We start from the raw sequence: 18,946 nt of genomic DNA on the forward strand, positions 1-18,946 counted from the left end.
AAATAAAAAGATTCATATCTTCGAATGTTTTATATCTATTAACGATTTTCTTTACGCTGAATTATAAACGTAATAAAATTAATATAAATATAATAATTTAATAATCTTGGTGGTTACTTTTTATATTTATATTATTAGTAGGTACCCTGAAGTCACCGTGACATAGAATTACGAGTTCCACCTAGAAAATCGCCAATTGTGACAATATGGTACGCCGCAATTTTTTTACAGAGTAACAATGTGAAACCATCTGATATCTTCATTCTCGCAAATAGTACGAAAAATCGGAAAGAGAAGTTATATACAGGGTGGGGTATTGGTGCGAGGAAGTCCAATTACTCATTTGTTATAAGAGATACGAAAAAAAATATTAAGGTAACAGTTGGGGTAAGATAAAAATTATTAAAATTAAAACTTAAAAATTATTTCAAACATACAGGGCCACATGAAAAAATCCATGCAGGAAACAGAACCTACTGGAAATACAGTAACTTCCTCAAAGATAAGAAGCTTACTCAGAATACAAAACTGAAAATTTACAAATCAGCAATTAGACCATAGACCAGTAATCACATATGGTGCTGAAGTAATGTGTTTGACACAGAAAGAGAAAGAAAGATTGAGGATACTAGAAATGAAAATAATTCGGAGGATAGCAGGACCACTAAACTTAGGTAATAATGAATTTAGAAAACTCATGAACCACGAAGTAAGAGAACTTCTGAAAGGAGAAACATCGTCAGATTTATCAAGGCACAGAGACTCAGATGGATGGGACATATAGAAAGGAGGAATCCAGAAACCGTTATCAAGAACATTTCCAAATGGAGACCTGTATCAGGCAGACCACGAGGAAGACCCAAAACTAGATGGTAGAACCAGATAGTGGAGGACCTTAAGAAGATGGGAGTCAGAGAATGGGTAAGCAGAAGCAAAAACAGGAACGAATGGAATACTCACACAGATATTCAACAACATATACAACTCTGTAGAAATACCAACAGAATGGCTGAAGTCTAGTTTGAGTTTATTGTACTTCCAAAAAAAGAAAACAGGAGCCAAAAAATGCGAAGAATATCGTACGATAAGTCGTCTCCTAAAATTGTTCCTAAAGGTTCAAATTTAGCCCAACCAGTTCGGTTTCATAAATGCTGTTTATACGAGAGGAGCTTTGTTTTCAACACAAGTCTTATTCCAGAAATTCAGAGACGTCAATTGCGACGTATACGCATGTCTGGTTGACTACGAGAAAGCGTTTGATAGAGTACAACACGCCAAGATGATTATTAACAACCAATATCTGAAAATAATTAGACAACTTTACCGGAATCACACTGTAAACCTCAGAGTTGACGGTGAATATACCGAATATGTGAAAACCATGCGTGGAGTGAGGCAAAGCTGCATTTTGTCCCCCCTAATTTTCAATCGTTACTCTGAAAGAATATTTATCGAAGCTTTGCACGAAACTGAAAAAGGTATTCTACTAAACGGGTACCGGCTAAATAACATCAGGTATGCAGATGACACCATAGTATTTACGGACAACCTTGAAGATCTACAAGTCCTCATGAACAAAATCACGTATGACAGTCAACAATATGGACCCAATAGAAACGTAAAGAAGGCAAAGCTTATGATCGTAAACAAGAAAAAGATAACAGAAGGTCAACTCTACATCAACCAAACCCCCGTAGAAAGAGTAGGGCACTACAACTACCTCGGCACCATAATAAATGAAGAATGGACCAACAACCAAGAGATAACAGCGCGCATCGGAAAAGCTAGATCAACATTCAATCGTATGGGGGCCTTTTTCAAGAGCCACAACCTTTCTCTTGGTATAAAAGTAAGAATGCTGAGATGCTACGTCTTCTCTGTTCTTTTTTATGGTGTTGAATCATGGACCTTGAACGAAGATATGTGCCTAAAGGTGGAAACATTTGAGATGTGCATGTATCTAAGATTTCTTAAAATCCCATGGACTGATCGGGTCACAAATGAGGAGGTCCTTAGAAGAATGGGGAAGAACCGAGAAGTACTAACCACCATCAAATCTCGAAAGTTGGAATACTTTGGTTACATTATGCGAAATTAATCCAGATATGCCCTCCTACAAGCCATCCTGCAAGGAAAAATATTTGGAAAGCGAGGTCCAGGAAGAAGAAGAACATCCTGGTTAAAGAATCTCAGAACCTGGTTCAACACAACATCTGTGCAGCTTTTCCGCGTTGCTGCAGATAAAGTTTAGATTGCCATGATGATCTCCAATATTCGTCACGGATAGGCACATCAAGAAGAAGACTATGGACTAGTGGTCCAAGATTGACAATTTCTGCAAATTGAAAGAAATTCAAGGTGGGCGGTTAATTGTACCGGTGAGTGTATTAAAACCTTGACAACCGGCGTGCATCGATTTCAAAATCATATTTTTCACGTGCAACTATATGTTTCCATATGTATTTATCCTTTTGGTAATATATTTCACTCTAGCTGCGTCTGAGGAATTATAGACACATTCATTCAAAGAAGCTACCCAAAGCATTTCATTAAATATGAAGGTAAAACTTAGTTTGACAACTATTTGACATTTATTGGTATATTAATTTATTTCAGAGCAAACAGAAATTTTCAGTTTCGGAAAAGGACCTCCTTAAAAGACAGTCTCTAGATAAATACAGCCCCTTAGATTTTCGCACAAGTAGAAAAATTTCTTGTAACCCGTTGATACAGAAGAATATAAATTTTTTGAGGGCCTATAGTAATTTTCTAGGGAAACAGTCATACGGTAACACCAGAGACGCAGATTCTTATTTCAGACAGAGCCTGAGAAGTGAACCGTTTAATCTGATTCGAGATCTTCAGTTGACAAATTTGGTGAGATCTACCTCATCTTTTGAAAGCGTTAGCCAGGTATGTTATAAGTTTTATTTATTTATTAAGCGCAACAGGCCTAGGGCTAAAATGTTTACATTTCTGAATAAATAAATAATAAATAACTTAAATAACTTATAAATTTTATGTAATTACACTTCAGTCTTTTTATACACTCCGTTACCACCTCCCTAAATCTCCTTCTGTCCAATGCTAGCTCTTTCCATCTCCCAATGTTACTTTTCTTCAAGTCTTCGTACACACTGTCCTTCCATCTTTTCCTTGGCCTGCATTTCCTCCTCTTTTGTATTGGACTTCGTGAGAGTACCATTTTTGGCATTCGCTTACTTCCCATTCTCTCGATGTACCCCAGATATCGTACTCTCTGTATTTTGATCGTCGTCGTGATCGTTGGCTCTTGATATAGTTCTTCCAATTCTTTATTGGTTCTTCTTCTCCACTGACCTTCTATTTTCACACCTCCATTTAGCTCTTTGCATTTTTCTCTCCCATCTTTCCAAAAGGTATGTTTCTGACTATTTGAGCACCCATGTTTCGCATGCGTATGTTACTGTAGGTCTGATAACAGTCTTATAAATTCTTATTTTTGTTTTTGTTGATACGTATTTGGATTTCAATAATGTGCGTAATGGTCCATATTTTTTATTTCCTTTAGCTGTTCTTGCCCTTATCTCCTCTTCTTCATGACCATTTTCATTTATTTTGGCTCCCAGGCAAATAATTTCTTTGGCTCTTTTGAACGAGTATGTTTTTTCTCCATCTATTTGTACTATGGTGTAAGTTTTAGTGGGCTATAAAATCTGATAACTCAGTGGTTAGACTATTATGTATTTTGTTTTATTTGATTTATTGCCAAACCCTTCTTGGATGCTTCCTTGTACAACTTAGTAAATTCTTCTTTAAACTCTTTAGGTTTCTGCTAATCAATGTTATGTCTTCAATATACGCCTTAAGTTGCGACGTCGATGTTATAATTGGACCTTTTATTTTGGTACCTCTTATTGTTCATTCTATAGCGACATCAAATAGTCATGTCGATAGAGTCAATCTGTCGTAGTCCAGTTGCTATTTCTAAACTTTATATTTATATATTTATATATTTTATTTAAAATTTATTCTAAACTTTATATTTATATATTTATATAACTTTACACCATTTTTGCTATTTACTTCTAACTCATCTATAAGTTCATAAATCCATCTCTTTTTTTATTTATACGGCATTTGTCTGAGACTTTCTTTTTTCTCCTATACTCTTCCAAGCCTTCTTCCCTACCTGTTTTTATCTACCTATATATTTCTTGCTAGATTTTTTACCGGATAAAATGGATAAAAGGAAACGGATAGATAAGAGAGGAAACAAAAGTGGAGTATGTTAGACAAGAAGTTGCAAAATTGAAATGGAGATTTGCCGGACACAATAAGACAATAAAAAGACTGATAGAACAAAATTCTTATAAATTAAAGACCGTCCCGAAAAAGTCTCTCGGGACGCCTAAATGTCCCGTATTTGCGTTAGGTTGATTTTATGTATCTGACTATATTTTCTCTCTTTAATTCTTCTTCAATTTCGGAATTTGTTTTCATTCTTATTTCTCCCTCTCTTGTTACATTGTTTCCCAGTATTAATTGTTCTCATTATTTTTCTTTCAAATTTCATAAGGCTATCTTCCTCTTTCTTGTTAATCCTCGTTGTTTCCATCCCACATGTAACAACAGGTCTTACATATATAGGATATTATACTTAGAATCTTGATTCTCAGCAGATTTCTATTCATTCCATATGTTTTTCCGCCTTTCAGAATTCTTTCCTCTGTACTTTATTTTCTGGTTTTCCCTATTGTTACTCCCAAGTAGCTAAAGACGGATACAGTTTCAAATTTATGGTTCTGTGTTATTACATATTTCTGAGTGTCATCCTTCCCTATCATTATGTATTCTTTTTTGCTGTTTATCTCCAGCCCTATTCTCTTCGCTTCCTTATCTAATTTCCAACTGCTTTTATAAGTGTTATCTTCTTCGTCTTCGCTATAATGACTAGATAATCTGCATATTATGCTACTAGTTAAAGTTGATATGTAGTAATGGTTTTGTTTGCAAAGTTTGTTCTCCTTATGATTACTTTCAATATCGGATTAAATGGTCTCGGGGAAATAGGGTCACCTTGTTTCACGCCTTTGTTTACATTGATCTCCTTAGAAGTGAAGTTGTTCCGTTGAGCACTGTTAGCATATTGTCTTAATTTGTCTGGTATTCCAACATTATCTAACTGCTTTATCATTTTCGTCCGATTGATTGTATCAAAAGCGCTTTTGAAATCTAGGAATATTAGATGCATTTCTCTGTTGTATTCTCTCGATTTTTGAATTATTTGCTCCACTGTATGTATGGAATAAATCGTAGACCTTCCCGGTCTTAACCCATTCTGGTATTCTCCTAATATCCGTTCAGCGCATGATTTAAGTCTCATGTTTAGTATACTTGCTAGAATGTTATATGTGACGTTTAATAAAGTTCCTCCCGATTTCCTTTTTATATATCTATAGGTACCTGTGTTCCAGTCATCTGGTAGTCTGTACTTCTTCTTCTGTGAAAATTTCTACTTCGTCGTTATCTTGTACGGCCTTACTTCTTCATCGCAGTGTGTTTTCTTCATAGTGAACAGCATTTTTTCGTAATATTCTTCCCATGTTTGTCTCCTAATACGGTCTCCTTTATGGTTTTTTACTATTGTTGCTTTGTTGCTCTGACTTGTTAGTAAAATTGTTTTATTTTATGGTTTTCTCTGTCTTTATCTATATTCTCCAGAGAAACCAGTCATTTTTCTTCTTTTAATTTGTTGAGTTGGCTTTGTTTCTAGCTATTTCATATTCTTCTATGTTTTGTTCTGATCGCTTGTTGATCCATGTCATTTTGTCGGAGTTTTCTTTTGTTCTGTCTTGATCGTACGTAAATTGCATATATTCAAAGATAAATTCAAAAGGATTTATAGGTCCCAAATTAGCTAAAAGACCATGTTATTTCAATCACCCCTACCTGATAAGGTATCGCCTCAAGCCTTCCTTGGCAATGGCGCACTCACGGGGGTTAAAACCCATTCCCTCAGGGCATATGGAAAATATATAAAGAACAGTAGGAAATGTAACTTGTCTACAAAAAAAAGTTCGGTGCCCAAGCCAACCCCCCCTACTGGGGTGCGCTACTGCTCCTTGGATGTGTCCCGTTTTTTCAAATTTATGATTTGGTCATCCTACTCTAGGTGGATGACTGTAGCGACAGACAGAGAAGAATGGAAAAGGATTGGGGAGACCTATGTCCAAAGATGGACCGAAGAAGGCTAATTAGATAGATAGATAGATTTTTCCCTGGTTGTTGTTTAGCTCTTTTAGTCGTCCCATTCTTTTTCCTTTTTATTTCTTTATGTCTTATTATTTTTCTGCTGCTATCGAAATGTGATCTTTTATTTCTTTCCACGTTTCTTCTATATTGTTAGGGCTTGAGACTTTTAAATTTGCTTCCAACTCTTTAAAATAATCTTAAATATCTGAATAATATCTGACTCTAGTTTCCTTACATTACAGTGTTTTATTTTTGTTTATTTCTTTGTGTCTTTAATTCTTTTTATTTTCATATTTCCTGTTACTAGGAAGTGGCCAGAATCTGAATTTACATGATACGACCTGATATCTTGAATTTTTCTCCTCCACCTAATCTAGATCATACTTTTAGAATTTCAACAGACGCCCAAGATCTCGAAGAACTATTTTAAAACCCAGGAGAATCTTGGAATTTCCACACAAATCGCACAAAGTCAAATCGAAAAAATTGAAGATAATTGAAGATTTTTAAGAGAATATAATTATGTATATACCAGCTGTCATTTTGTTAATTTAGAAATCTATCATTATAATAATTTTATTATAGAATTTTCGCATTTTATGAACGACCAAATTCGAGATGTTCAAATATGGAGGAAATCTGAATTTACTTGAAAAAATATAGAATGAAAATCAATTAGGTACCAAAAGACTGGTCGGAAGCAATAATAAGTGAAACGGTACGATCTGACAACGCTGCTGATGATAAAATAAAGGAGCCGCGGGCTTGCTACGTAAACGTTGTGAATCTAAAGAGTGGGCAGATGATATCAAGAAGCACGTGGACTCTAGGTGGATGACTGTAGCGACAGACAGAGAAAATGGAAAAGGATTGTGAGGCCTATGCCCAAAGATAGACCGAAGAAGGCTTATTAGATAGAGAGATTTTTCCTTTGTTACTGTTTAGCTCTTGTCGTCCCATTCTTTTTCCTTTTTATTTCTTTATGTCATTACTTTTTTTGCTGTTAACGAAATGTGATCTTTTATTTCTTTCGACGTTTCTTCTATATTGTTAGGGTTTGAGCTTTTTAAATTTGCTTCCAACTAGAAGGCTAGGCAACTAGGCTTTAGAATAACCTTGAATATCTTAATAATATCTGACTGACTTAATAATATCTGAGTTTTCTTACATTACAATTTTTTCTTTTTGTTTATTTCTTTGTATCTTTAATTCTTTTTATTTTTATATTTCCTATTACTAGGAAGTGGCCAGAATCTGAATTTACATGATACGACCTGATATCTTGAATTTTTCTCCTCCACCTAATCTAGATCATACTTTCAGAATTTCAACAGACGCCCAAGATCTCGAAGAACTGTTTTAAAACCCAGGAGGATCTTAGAGTTTCCACACAAATCGCACAAAGTCAAATCGAAAAAATCAGAAGAGTTTTCTGTGAAGGAGCTTTTCTTAACTAATATCAATAATAATTCGGAAAGTGGATCAGACAGTGGCGTGACCCAGGATCTTTCAACCGGAGATTACAATTATTCGTCTCAACATAGTGGACTCCAAAGCCATCCTTTAGGTATGTATTGTAGATAAGGTACATTCACAAATATACTGCCTGGTCTTAGCATAATTTTGGTAATCGGTAAATCAAGCAATAATCGCAACGGGGGCTTAAGGAAAAAAGGTTCTAGCCTTAAACTTTTAAAAAAGTCGTGCTCTTACTGTCAGTTCGTTTTTGTCCATGCACCCCTTGACTCGATAAGGTCCTGGTAGGCTCAGCTACGCCGTTTCAGTTCAACTCAGATCGCTGGCGGTTCAGCTACGCCGCCACGTGCACGCTGCTTGAAAACAAGTCAGGTGGTTTGGCAGTCTGTGCTGGGCAATCATTCAGTACACGTTGACCACGCGATCGATTTCAACCTAGATACAGAGCTGTTTATTTCGGGCGTATATTTACGCCGAGAAACCGCTTAAATATGTATTGATCGAAAACTTGGCTTGAAAACAAACTTGCTTGCAGCGTGCACGCAACTTGAAAACACGCAAGTGTACATCGAGCCTTAGATGACCTACGATAATTCGCCGATCATACCCTTTTTATATCTCATAGATCTGTGAATTTCCTCTTCGAAGGTTCATGTATAAAATCTTACGAATGCTTTAGATCCATTTGTTCATACGAGTGGTACCTTTTTTTCAAGTGGCTTGTCCGTTGCGAAGGTTGGCTATTAACATAGCAATTCTGATCTTGCTTGCGGCACTTCTGAATAGTTCGACTGATGTGAGCCAGAACCAGTCTTCTCCTGCTTGGTCCTCGCTTACTGTCTATTTTCCCCTGGACAATTAATTGCAATAGACGGTATTTATCGTATCGCAATATGTGCCCTAGATATTCAAGTTTTTTTTGTTTAATTGTGCTCAAGATTTCTTTTTCTTGAAGTGTATCTGTTACTATATTCAACTTTTCTTCTTCTTCTTCTACTCGTAGGCTTAACAACTCGGGGTGGGTCTTGGCTGACTGCTTCCATCTCGAACAACTCGCTTCTATCTCGAATGGTAGTCCATGATAGTTGGGTCAGTGTGTAGCCCCATTGTTCTTAAATCTGACCATATGTTATCTCTCCATCGCATTCTTGGATGTCCTAAGGGCCTTCTTCCTGTCGGGGCTTCCTCCCAGATTAGCTCTGCAAGGCAGTTATTAGGGAACCGTAGACATAGCCATAGACATGACCTGCCATCTTACACGTTGAGATTTAAACTCTTGGATTACGTCGTTAGCCCTATACATCCGTCCTATACATTCGGTATTAGTTAGTATTCGGGTCGTGATAAGGTCCAAAGTTTGTTCTGAGCATTTTTCTCTCAAAACACCCGAGTTTTCTTTCCATTGCCTTTGTCAGCATCCACGTCTTACTAGTCTTACACCCATACATGAGCACTGGTCTAATCATTGTCTTATATACCCTGATTTTTGATGTTCGTATTATAGTGTAGGAAACAGAGGTTGAACCTTGCAAAATAGACACAAGTCCGGTTTTATTTTTTATGTTATATCAAGGGGTGCTTATTATAAGACTAACTTTTTCTGAAAAAATTTCGCCCCGGAACCCCCTTTTTACCCCTTTAAAGGGGGTAATTTGTGGTTTTTGCGGAACGTAGCTCTTCCTGTACCTTTTACAAAAATGTTTCTTATAGAAATATGAAGAGGACTATATTTTCTACGATTTATTTCCCGACAGCATATGTCTATCATCCACCGTTTAGCGGGGGTGGCGCCCCAAATTTGACAAGTTTTTAAAAAAGATGTTTTAAAAACTAATATATTTTTCCCTAACTGTAACGGAAATTAAGAAGAAATTCTGCGGCAATTATTCACAAATAATTGATTGATTTTTTGGTATAGGTTTCACTTAAGGCTAATTGCCCTATTTTTAATTACAAGGTGTTACATTTTAAAAACCCCCTTTTTATACCATCTGAACCGTTTATGCTAGAGTAAAAAGACTTTCAGCTATTACCCATGCACTAGTGCTATTTACAAATTTGTATAATGCACCCCCATTTTTTCCCCGGAACCACCCCAAAAATAAAGAAGAATTAATAAATAAAGTGATTTTCTTGGAATCCTTCACACACAATACCCTTTATTAATATTCTTCATATATCATTTTGTGCACGATATTATTACCCATGCATGGACACCAAAAGCGATTTCCTACTGCAACTCCTGTAGCAAAAAAAAATAAATAAAATGGGGAGTTGAATTTTTTTTTTGTTTTTTGCTTTTTGATCCATATGGGCACATGCTTCATCAATAGTGCTTTTCAAAAATATATATGGTTATTGCAACATCCCTGCGGAAACCACCCCTATCCTTGAAAATATACTGCAGAAACTACTCCTATCCCTTGGCGATCATGTTTTTACGATTTTCTCATTACCTATGCATTTCTTTTTAAACAAAACTTATACAAGGTTAAAGACCACTATTTACTCTAAAATTAGGTCCTATTCATTTTTTTTCGTATAAGCAACCGTTACGGCACAGTGGCGCCGTAAACCTAAGATATGCTTTGGCGGGCTCCAGTTTTTGTTTTTTTCGTCACCTGTTCGTTTTATTAATAAAGTACTTATGTAAAACAAAACAACACAGTGTAACCTACAAATTATGACATATGCACATTTTACATTCTTTGCCAGTGGTGGCCCAAAATCAATTTTTGCATCTTTTCGCCACCTACACGCATTTTATTGCATTAATGCTACCTTAATAGCACAATATTCATCCTTAAGTGGTCGCTAAGCAGTGGCGGATCCAGGGAGGGGTGATCGGGGCGATCACCCCCCCTCAAAGCAAGTGATATTCTATTTAAAGATTATAAAAATATTCATTTATTTTTATAGAAATACTTGTATTATATTATTATTTTTAGAAGAATGGCGTACTTTTTATGCTTTAGCGACAGTGGCGGATCCAGCATCGTTAAGAGGGGGGTGCCAATTGGCTAAATTTTTATAAAAATAAATGAATATTTTTATAATCTTTAAATATAATATCACTTGGTTTAAGAGGGGGGGTGATCGCCCCATCACCCCTCCCTGGATTCGCCACTGCTTAGTGACCACTTAAGGGTGAATATTGTGCTATTAAAGTAGCATTAATGCAATAAAATGCGTGTAGGTGGCAAAAATATGCAAAAATTGATTTTGGGCCACCACTGTGGCTTTGGGGCGCAAAGAATGTAAAATGTGCATAGGTCATAATTTGTAGGTTACACTGTGTCGTTTTATTTTACATAAGTACTTTATTAACAAAACGAACAGGTGACGAAAAAAAAAAAACAAAAACTGGAGCCCGCCAAAGCATATCTTAGGTTTACGGCGCCACTGTGCCGTGACGGTTGCTTATACGAAAATAATGAATGGGACCTAATTTTTAGAGTAAATAGTGGTCTTTAACCTTGTATAAGTTTTGTTAAAAAAAAAATGCATAGGTAATGAGAAAATCGTAAAAACATGCTCGCCAAGGGCTAGGGGTAGTTTCTGCAGTATATTTTCAAGGATAGGGGTGGTTTCCACAGGCATGTTGCAATAACCATATATATTTTTGAAAAGCACTATTGATGAAGCATATGCCTATATGGATCAAAAAGCAAAAAACAAAAAAAAATTTTCAACCCCCCATTTTATTTATTTTTTTTGGCTACAGCGGTTGCACTAGAAAATCGCTTTTAATGTCCATGCATGGGTAATAATAACGAGCACAAAATGATATATGAAGCATATTAATAAAGGGCATTGTGTATGAAGGATTCCAAGAAAATCACTTTATTTATTAATTCTTCTTTTTTTGGGGTGGTTCCGGGGAAAAAATGGGGGTGCATTATACAAATTTGTAAATAGCACCAGTACATGGGTAATCGCTAAAAGTCTTTTTACTCTAGCATAAACTGTTCAGATGGTATAAAATGGGGTTTTTTAAAATGTAACACCCTGTAATTAAAAAAAGGGCTATTACCCTTAAGTGAAACCTATACCAAAAATCAATCAATTATGTGTAAATAATTGCCGCAGGATTTCTTCTTAATTTCCGTTACAGTTAGGGAAAAATATATATTTTTTTAAAACATCTTTTTTAAAAAATTGTCAACTTTGGGGCGCCACCCCCGCTAAACGGTGGATGATAGACAGATGCTGTCGGGAAATAAATCGTAAAAAATATAGTCCTCTTCATATTTCTATAAAAGCAATTTTTTGTAAAAGGTACAGGAAGGGCTACGTTCCGCAAAAACCACAAATTACCCCCTTTAAAGGGGTGAAAATGGGGGTTCCGGGGCGAAATTTATTCAGAAAAAGTTGGTCTTATAATAAGCACCCCTTGATATACCAGAAAAAAAATATAACCGGACTTGTGTCCATTTTGCAAGGTTCAACCTTTGTTTCCTACACTATTAGGCTCTTAGATTTAATAGTGTTGTGGAACATTGGCGGCTCGTACCACTTTATGAAGGTAGTGCCAGAATTCGGGCAGCCGCCAAAATTTTTAGTGACGGATTTAGGATATTGCCAAAAAAGGTATGTGTACTTAAAACAAAAATAAATTAAAAAATAGGCGCAGATACTTTTACCTTATGTATCTTATGTACCTATATTTATTTGAGCTGCCAAGAAATTGTCCAAAATTTATCAAAACAGTTCCGTAAATTAATTAATAATAAAAAACCCTCAACATACCACCAGTACTTACTGTTGATAGTACTTGAAATTTGTTATTATGATCTAGTCTCTATTTACAAAATTCTGAATAATACTACATATTTCATTATTCACACACATGCACAAATTTGTGTAATATCACTTTTAAAGTTTACGATATATGAAACCCGATTACGATTCTTTTTTTTGTTGCAACGTTTTCAATGGCTTTATTATTAAAATTATCAATACAATTTACAAAATGCTTTTCTGCAGATAGCATACCTAAAGCACAAAGTCGTTAAACCGAGTTTTGCTTAAAAATTAAAACTGTCTTCATGTTTCATTAAGAAATAATTCGGGGAACTGATGCTTATAAGCAGAAAACTTCTCCGACATAAATAAATTAGAAGCAACTTAATATCTGGAGAAGGTAGACCTTTTAATTGACCAGCTTCTTAAATATGCCTCTATTTTCTGAATTTTCATTTTCGTCGTGACCTCTTAAAGCTAATTCGAAAACTTCACAAAATCTTATAAAATTTGTAGTTTTTTTTTTCTAACGAAAAACCACCAAAAAAGTTTTTTAAGATGCTAATCTGATTCATTATCAATTATTAATAAATTAAACCTAAGAAATAATCAAAATATTATTTATAACACACCCACGATCATGATGCACTAAAAGTTTAATTTTAAATACAAAAACTTTTTAACAGAAAATAGACATAATAAAAGTGACAAGCCAGCACGTTAAGAAACTCGAAATAAATAGATACCCTCGTGCCCAGGACAAAGATTTTCATTTGAATGTATACTAATAGCGTTGATTGATAAATGTAGAGGAGTATTTATCAATCAACGCTAATAGTCCAATATAGCTCTTTCTCTGTCACTAACATATAATGGTCGTGAAATCTTTCTCTTTTCAGACGTGCCAGTACTGATTTCGGCACAACATTCTCCTGCCGAATAATCTCCGCTGTAAGTGGCAGGGATTGTACTACGCACAAGGTTGCCAGATTTTATATAATTTATGAAAATAATAAGAAATACAAACAAAAAAATTAACAAGCATTAAAAGGTTTTGAAGTAAAAAAATATGTTTCTGCATAGTTAGCAAGGTAGTGACATGGCTCTATGGCACTACCTCACGGGCCGCCACTGTTGTGGAAGCTATACACACATCGATTTGCTGCCTGGATTCTCCCTGGGTATTTAAAACTTTCTACTTTTTCAAACTTATTTCAAATTTTTAGTTATCTCTTCAGATTTGGTCCCGGTATCCCATCGCGCTCATTTTGGCGTTTTATCAGCCTTCTCTTTGTCTTCAAGACCCCGTGGAGACAGTTCTTTTCAACTGTAATACCATCTTTTTTCAGTGATTTTCTGTTCTACATTTCCTTGAAAGTTTTATTTTTATTTGTTTTATTAGGTATCATTTAATTTCTTTTTAATTTTGATAGAAAAAGTCGAGGAATCCTTAGAAGAAGAAGACAAAACTGCGGATGTACGAAAAGAAAAATCATCCCTACAAGATATCGATAAACTTAACGATCGATTGGATATATTACTTAAAGCAGCCATGAATGTTATGGTAGAAGATGATAGGGAAAAGGAGGGTGAAGAAGAAGGAGAGGGAGAAGATATGGAAGAGAAAACAGGAGAGGCAGAAAACGTAGGTGAAGGTGAATTTGATGATAGTGATTACACTGGTGGGGGTGAAGAGTTTGCAGGATTTGCTGATGATGTAAGTAATTTTTCTTATACATTATGTTGCAAATGAAAGGAATAAATTCGTTATTTCGTAAACCGCGACTTTTAGAGAAAATCCCGAAATATGTCGATTTTTATTTTTAAATTATGATATTTTGGCATATACAGGGTGAGTCTCCACTAACGGGACGAAAGATTACAGCGAAATGGTAAAATATTTGAAAACAATTTTAAATTAGTAGTTTGTAAGTTGATGAAATCTACATTTTAAAATTATTTTGAAATATACAGGGTGTCCCAATAAATGGCGGTTATTTGAATAATAAAAGTTATTTTATAATCAAAGTTATTTTTTTATGGAACACCCTATATTTTATTGCATTTTTTAATTGTCCGCAAAAAATAAGGTATAGTTTCCTAAGGCTTCTCTATACCTATGTACAGAGTGTTTTGAGTTATGTTGACTTTTCTTAAAATGTAAAGTTTTAAAAGAAGCCTTATTCTCAAGTTATTTAAGAAATTATAAAAAAAATTACTTTTACATTTAAATATTTAGATATTGGTTTAATGTATTTCATGATTAATTATTACACATTTATTTACAGGATGTTCAAAATTTACAGTTTCATTATTGGATTATTCAATGAGTCATATGATTCTTATTTTAAATGGAACACCATGTATATTAATAAACAATTATACAAAACAATATTTTACCTCTTTCGAATGGTATATGGATGTCCTATACCTAGGTCTCATAGTTTTTGCGTAATTTACAATTATTTAAATTCTTAATCTGTAAATCGATTTTAAAACAAAAGATGTAGTTAATTAATGGCATTGTATGACATTGGCACCTTATGACAGTACGGTCTGGTTTTTATTTTATAATTAATGTATTCCTTGATTGATTATTACACATTTATTTACAGGGTGTTCAAAATTTACAGTTTCATTATTGGATTATTTAATTTCTCATATGATGCTTAGTTTAAATAAAACACCATGTATATTAATAAATTATTGTACTAAGCACAGGTTCCTCTTTCGAATGGTACCTACAGGGATGTTCTATAATTAGGAGTCATAGTTTTTGCGTAATCTACAATGTTCTTAAACGGTAAATTGATTTTTAAAATAATATTTATAGTCACTCTCGATTTTTATACTGTACGAAATAAATGTTTGTTTACTGTATTATAATTAAATGAAAATTATGTCTATTTACTAGACCATTATTATGAAAAGTAGGTATATTGGTCTGTATACAATAAATTAAAAAAATCAGGATCTTCTATAGAGTCTAAAGTTTATAAACGATAAGTTAAATATTTATCATAACCCTTTTTCGTCTAATACTGGTGTAGTTGAGTTTTATATGGATAATAGTGGTTTCTCTAAGTCAAACAGGCGTTTGACTGATTTACAATTCACCCAAATTTTTTTCATTACTAGTATTTGGGTTTTCCGTAACAGAAAGCAGGACATCAAGCTCCTTGACGTCATCACTATAACTGGTTTATTTTTATTTAACTTTCCGTATGAAGCATTACCAGTATTCTTGTTCTCATGATCATTTTTCAGTGCGTCACAGTTTTTCGATTTCTCTCTAATGCATTAAGTTTGATGAGACGGAAAAAGCGGTAGCTCCGTGATTAAACACAAAAATAATGCAGCATTACAATGGTTATATACATAAGATGTCTATTCCTAACCTACGTTTGATTCGTTGATATTTAGAATGCGCGATTTTTCTAGCCAATCAAATACAAGTATTACGAACATTTGACGAAAACTTCGTCCATTTTGGCCATTTTTTAGAAGTGTCAAAGAGTCAAGTGACGGTTATTATTCAGGTCAGTATTTTGTGTACCTGTCATTTTGAAATTTCGAATTCGACTTCCCTTGTGTTTCACAACTTTTTTGTGCATTATTTTGTGTTTTGGTTTAGAATTTAGTTCGTTAAAAGTTAGTTTTGTATTTTGGTTTAGAATTTAATTCGTTAGAAGTTAGTTTATACTCCAGGTCATTATGCAAGAAAAATATCCATAGTAAGGAGACGTAACTCATGGCTGAAGAACCTTAGGAACTGGTTTGGATGTAATAACAATGAATTATTTAGAGCCGCGGTTTCAGAAATAAAGATCGCTCTGATGATTACAAACTTTTTAAGCGGAGACAGCACCTAGAGAAGAAGATAAAAACACAGTTTATGGATAGTTTTGTGTCATTTTTTTAATGTTTCCATATTTATAAATTTAATTAACAATATTGTTTACTTTTTAATTTTATTCCCCTTTAGAAAAAAATACCTACATGTTAATATTATATTGTGTAAAAATCAAATCTACTAAATTACTAATTAGTTTAATTTCACAAGCTTTTCATCTAAAGTACGATTCTGGCATCTGTCAGATTCGTCAATAATTACATGAAATAAGTCTCGACACACCCAATACAGTATATGACGTCATAATTAATGACGCACTGAAAAATGATCATGAGAACAAGAATAGCACGGAATCTATTGCAATCTCCCAAAAACGTCCTTTTTTGGATGTCTTCTATCAGGATACTTTTGAGCGTAAACTTAAGAAGGTAAGATACAATTTTGCAAACACTCCTCAATGCAAAATACTATGTCTACTCTTTCGTAGATAACGTAATTATTCATTTTTAGGAACAATTAAATTTAAATATCATACACGGATGTTTATATTTTTGATAATTACCAGACCGTACCGTATAAGATGACGATGTCATACAATGAGATACATCTTTTGTTTTAAACTCGATTTACAAAATAAGAATTTAAATAATTGTAAATTACGCAATAACTATTAGACCTAGGTACAGGACATCCATATACCATTCGAAAGAGGTGATTCCGTTTAGCATAATGCAGTAGCGGCTCGTAATTTTTTCAATAGGGGAGGCTATACCTAACTGTAAATTATCTAGACAAATTTGCACTAGCAAAAAAAAATCCGCCAAAAAAATCTAATTTAAGGTCCCATTTTTTGACCATTTTTTATTTACATTTTATAATACCATCATAATTCATAATTATTTCATAATACCATATCATTTTACAAATAGCTAGTATAATTGTAAAAGTGTACCTATTACCAAAGTTTGTGTCGTTTATTTGTTAACAATTCTATCTCTGTAAGTAGAAATGCATATCAAAATAAATACAGATTTGAAGTTTTGCAGTCCATACAGGTTAAAGGTTTACATTGTTTAAGATACTTAACTGAATTTTTTAATTCTAAAAGCGGCTTACTCTTCGCATGCAAAAACACGGTAACTTACCGATATTTTGCTTTGCATTACAGATATCGGAAAAAGTTATTTAAACAAGTTGTTCCAAATATTATTCTAATTCCACATACCAAATTTCATCACAAAATTCGCACTTTTAGTTTTTTCATTATTTCTAGTCGGGATCCTAAAATCGCTGAGGAGGCTGCTGGCCGGAAAATCTCAGTTGCTAGATAATGCTCCGCATAGCCCAGCAACGTTTAAGGATGGTTTAAGGTTTATGGAGACCCGGTCTCCTTAGGCTAAGGCTCCACGGGCGACAAATTTAGGCCAACAGTAGCCGTAAAACGAACTTAAGGTTCCGCGGAACAGAATAGGAATAGCCGAACTGAACCGACTACGCACAAGCCCTGTAGCCGGTTCAGTTAGGCTATTCCTATTCCGTTCCGCGGAACCTTAAGTTCGTTTTACGGCTACTGCTAGCATAAATTTGTCGCCCGTGGAGCCGTAGCCTAAGGAGACCGGGTCTCCCTAAACCTTAAACCATCCTTAAACGCTGTTGTGCTACGCGGAGCATTATCTAGCAACTGAGATTTTCCGGTCAGCAGCCTCCTCAGCGATTTTAGGATGCCGACTACAAATAATGAAAAAACTAAAATTGCGAATTTTGTGCTGAAATTTGGTACGTGGGGTTAGAAAATTATTTGGAACAACTTGTTCAAATAACTTTTTGCGATATCTCTAACGCGAAGCAAAATAGCAAAGTAAACAAAACAGTGTAGCGTGTGTAAAAAATTTATGGGGAGGCTAAGCCTCCCTTGCCTCCTCTGACCAACCGCCACTGGTGTAATGGTGTATTAATTTACATAGTGTTCTATTTAAAATAAGCACCATATGACACATTGAATAATCCAATAATGAAACTGTAAATGTTAAACACCCTGTAAATAATTGTGTAATAATTAATCATGGAATACATTCAACCAATATCCAACTATTTAGATGTAAAAGTATTTTTTTCATCATTCCTTAAATAACTTGACAATAAACCTTCTTTTAAAACTTTACATTTTAAGAGGAAACAGTAACGATCAACAGGTAGCGAAAACGCGTTCCAAGATTGCGGCTGTAATTTTGAATATTTTTTCGAGATATTTGGCACACATAAAGAATGGCGGTACAGAGCCCAATTTGAAAAAAATATTAATATGTGGAAATTACTCTGTAATTAAATACAATATTAAAAAAACGAGCCTGTACCGCCATTAAGAAGAACAAAAAATACACTTTAATCAAATAAACTTTTTTATCTGATGCCTAGATTTTGTGTCATTTTGGAACTACTAATGAAACAAAAAATTTTAGTAGTTCCAAAATGACACAAAATCTAGGCATCGAATAAAAAACTTTATTTGAAGAAAGTGTATTTTTTTGTTCTTCTTAATGGCGGTACAGGCTCGTTCTTTTAATATTGTATTTAATTACAGAGTAATTTCCACATATTAATATATTTTTCAAATTGGGCTATGTACCGCCATTCTTTATT

The 18,946-nt window shown here is 34.3% G+C and overlaps 1 protein-coding gene across 1 annotated transcript in view; it reads left to right on the forward strand.

Moving 5' to 3' along the window:
* The first annotated feature begins 2,396 nt into the window (after positions 1-2,396).
* LOC114327688 (uncharacterized) overlaps positions 2,397-18,946 on the forward strand; it is a 63,535-nt gene continuing 46,985 nt past the window's right edge. Inside the window, exons 1-4 of the mRNA XM_050643612.1 lie at positions 2,397-2,561; positions 2,617-2,913; positions 7,558-7,801; positions 13,887-14,170. Coding sequence (XP_050499569.1) covers positions 2,556-2,561; positions 2,617-2,913; positions 7,558-7,801; positions 13,887-14,170 — 831 coding nt within the window. The 5' untranslated portion in view covers positions 2,397-2,555. The remainder of the gene's footprint in view (positions 2,562-2,616; positions 2,914-7,557; positions 7,802-13,886; positions 14,171-18,946) is intronic.

Source organism: Diabrotica virgifera, chromosome 2, assembly GCF_917563875.1.
Source record: "Diabrotica virgifera virgifera chromosome 2, PGI_DIABVI_V3a".
NCBI lineage: Eukaryota > Metazoa > Arthropoda > Insecta > Coleoptera > Chrysomelidae > Diabrotica > Diabrotica virgifera.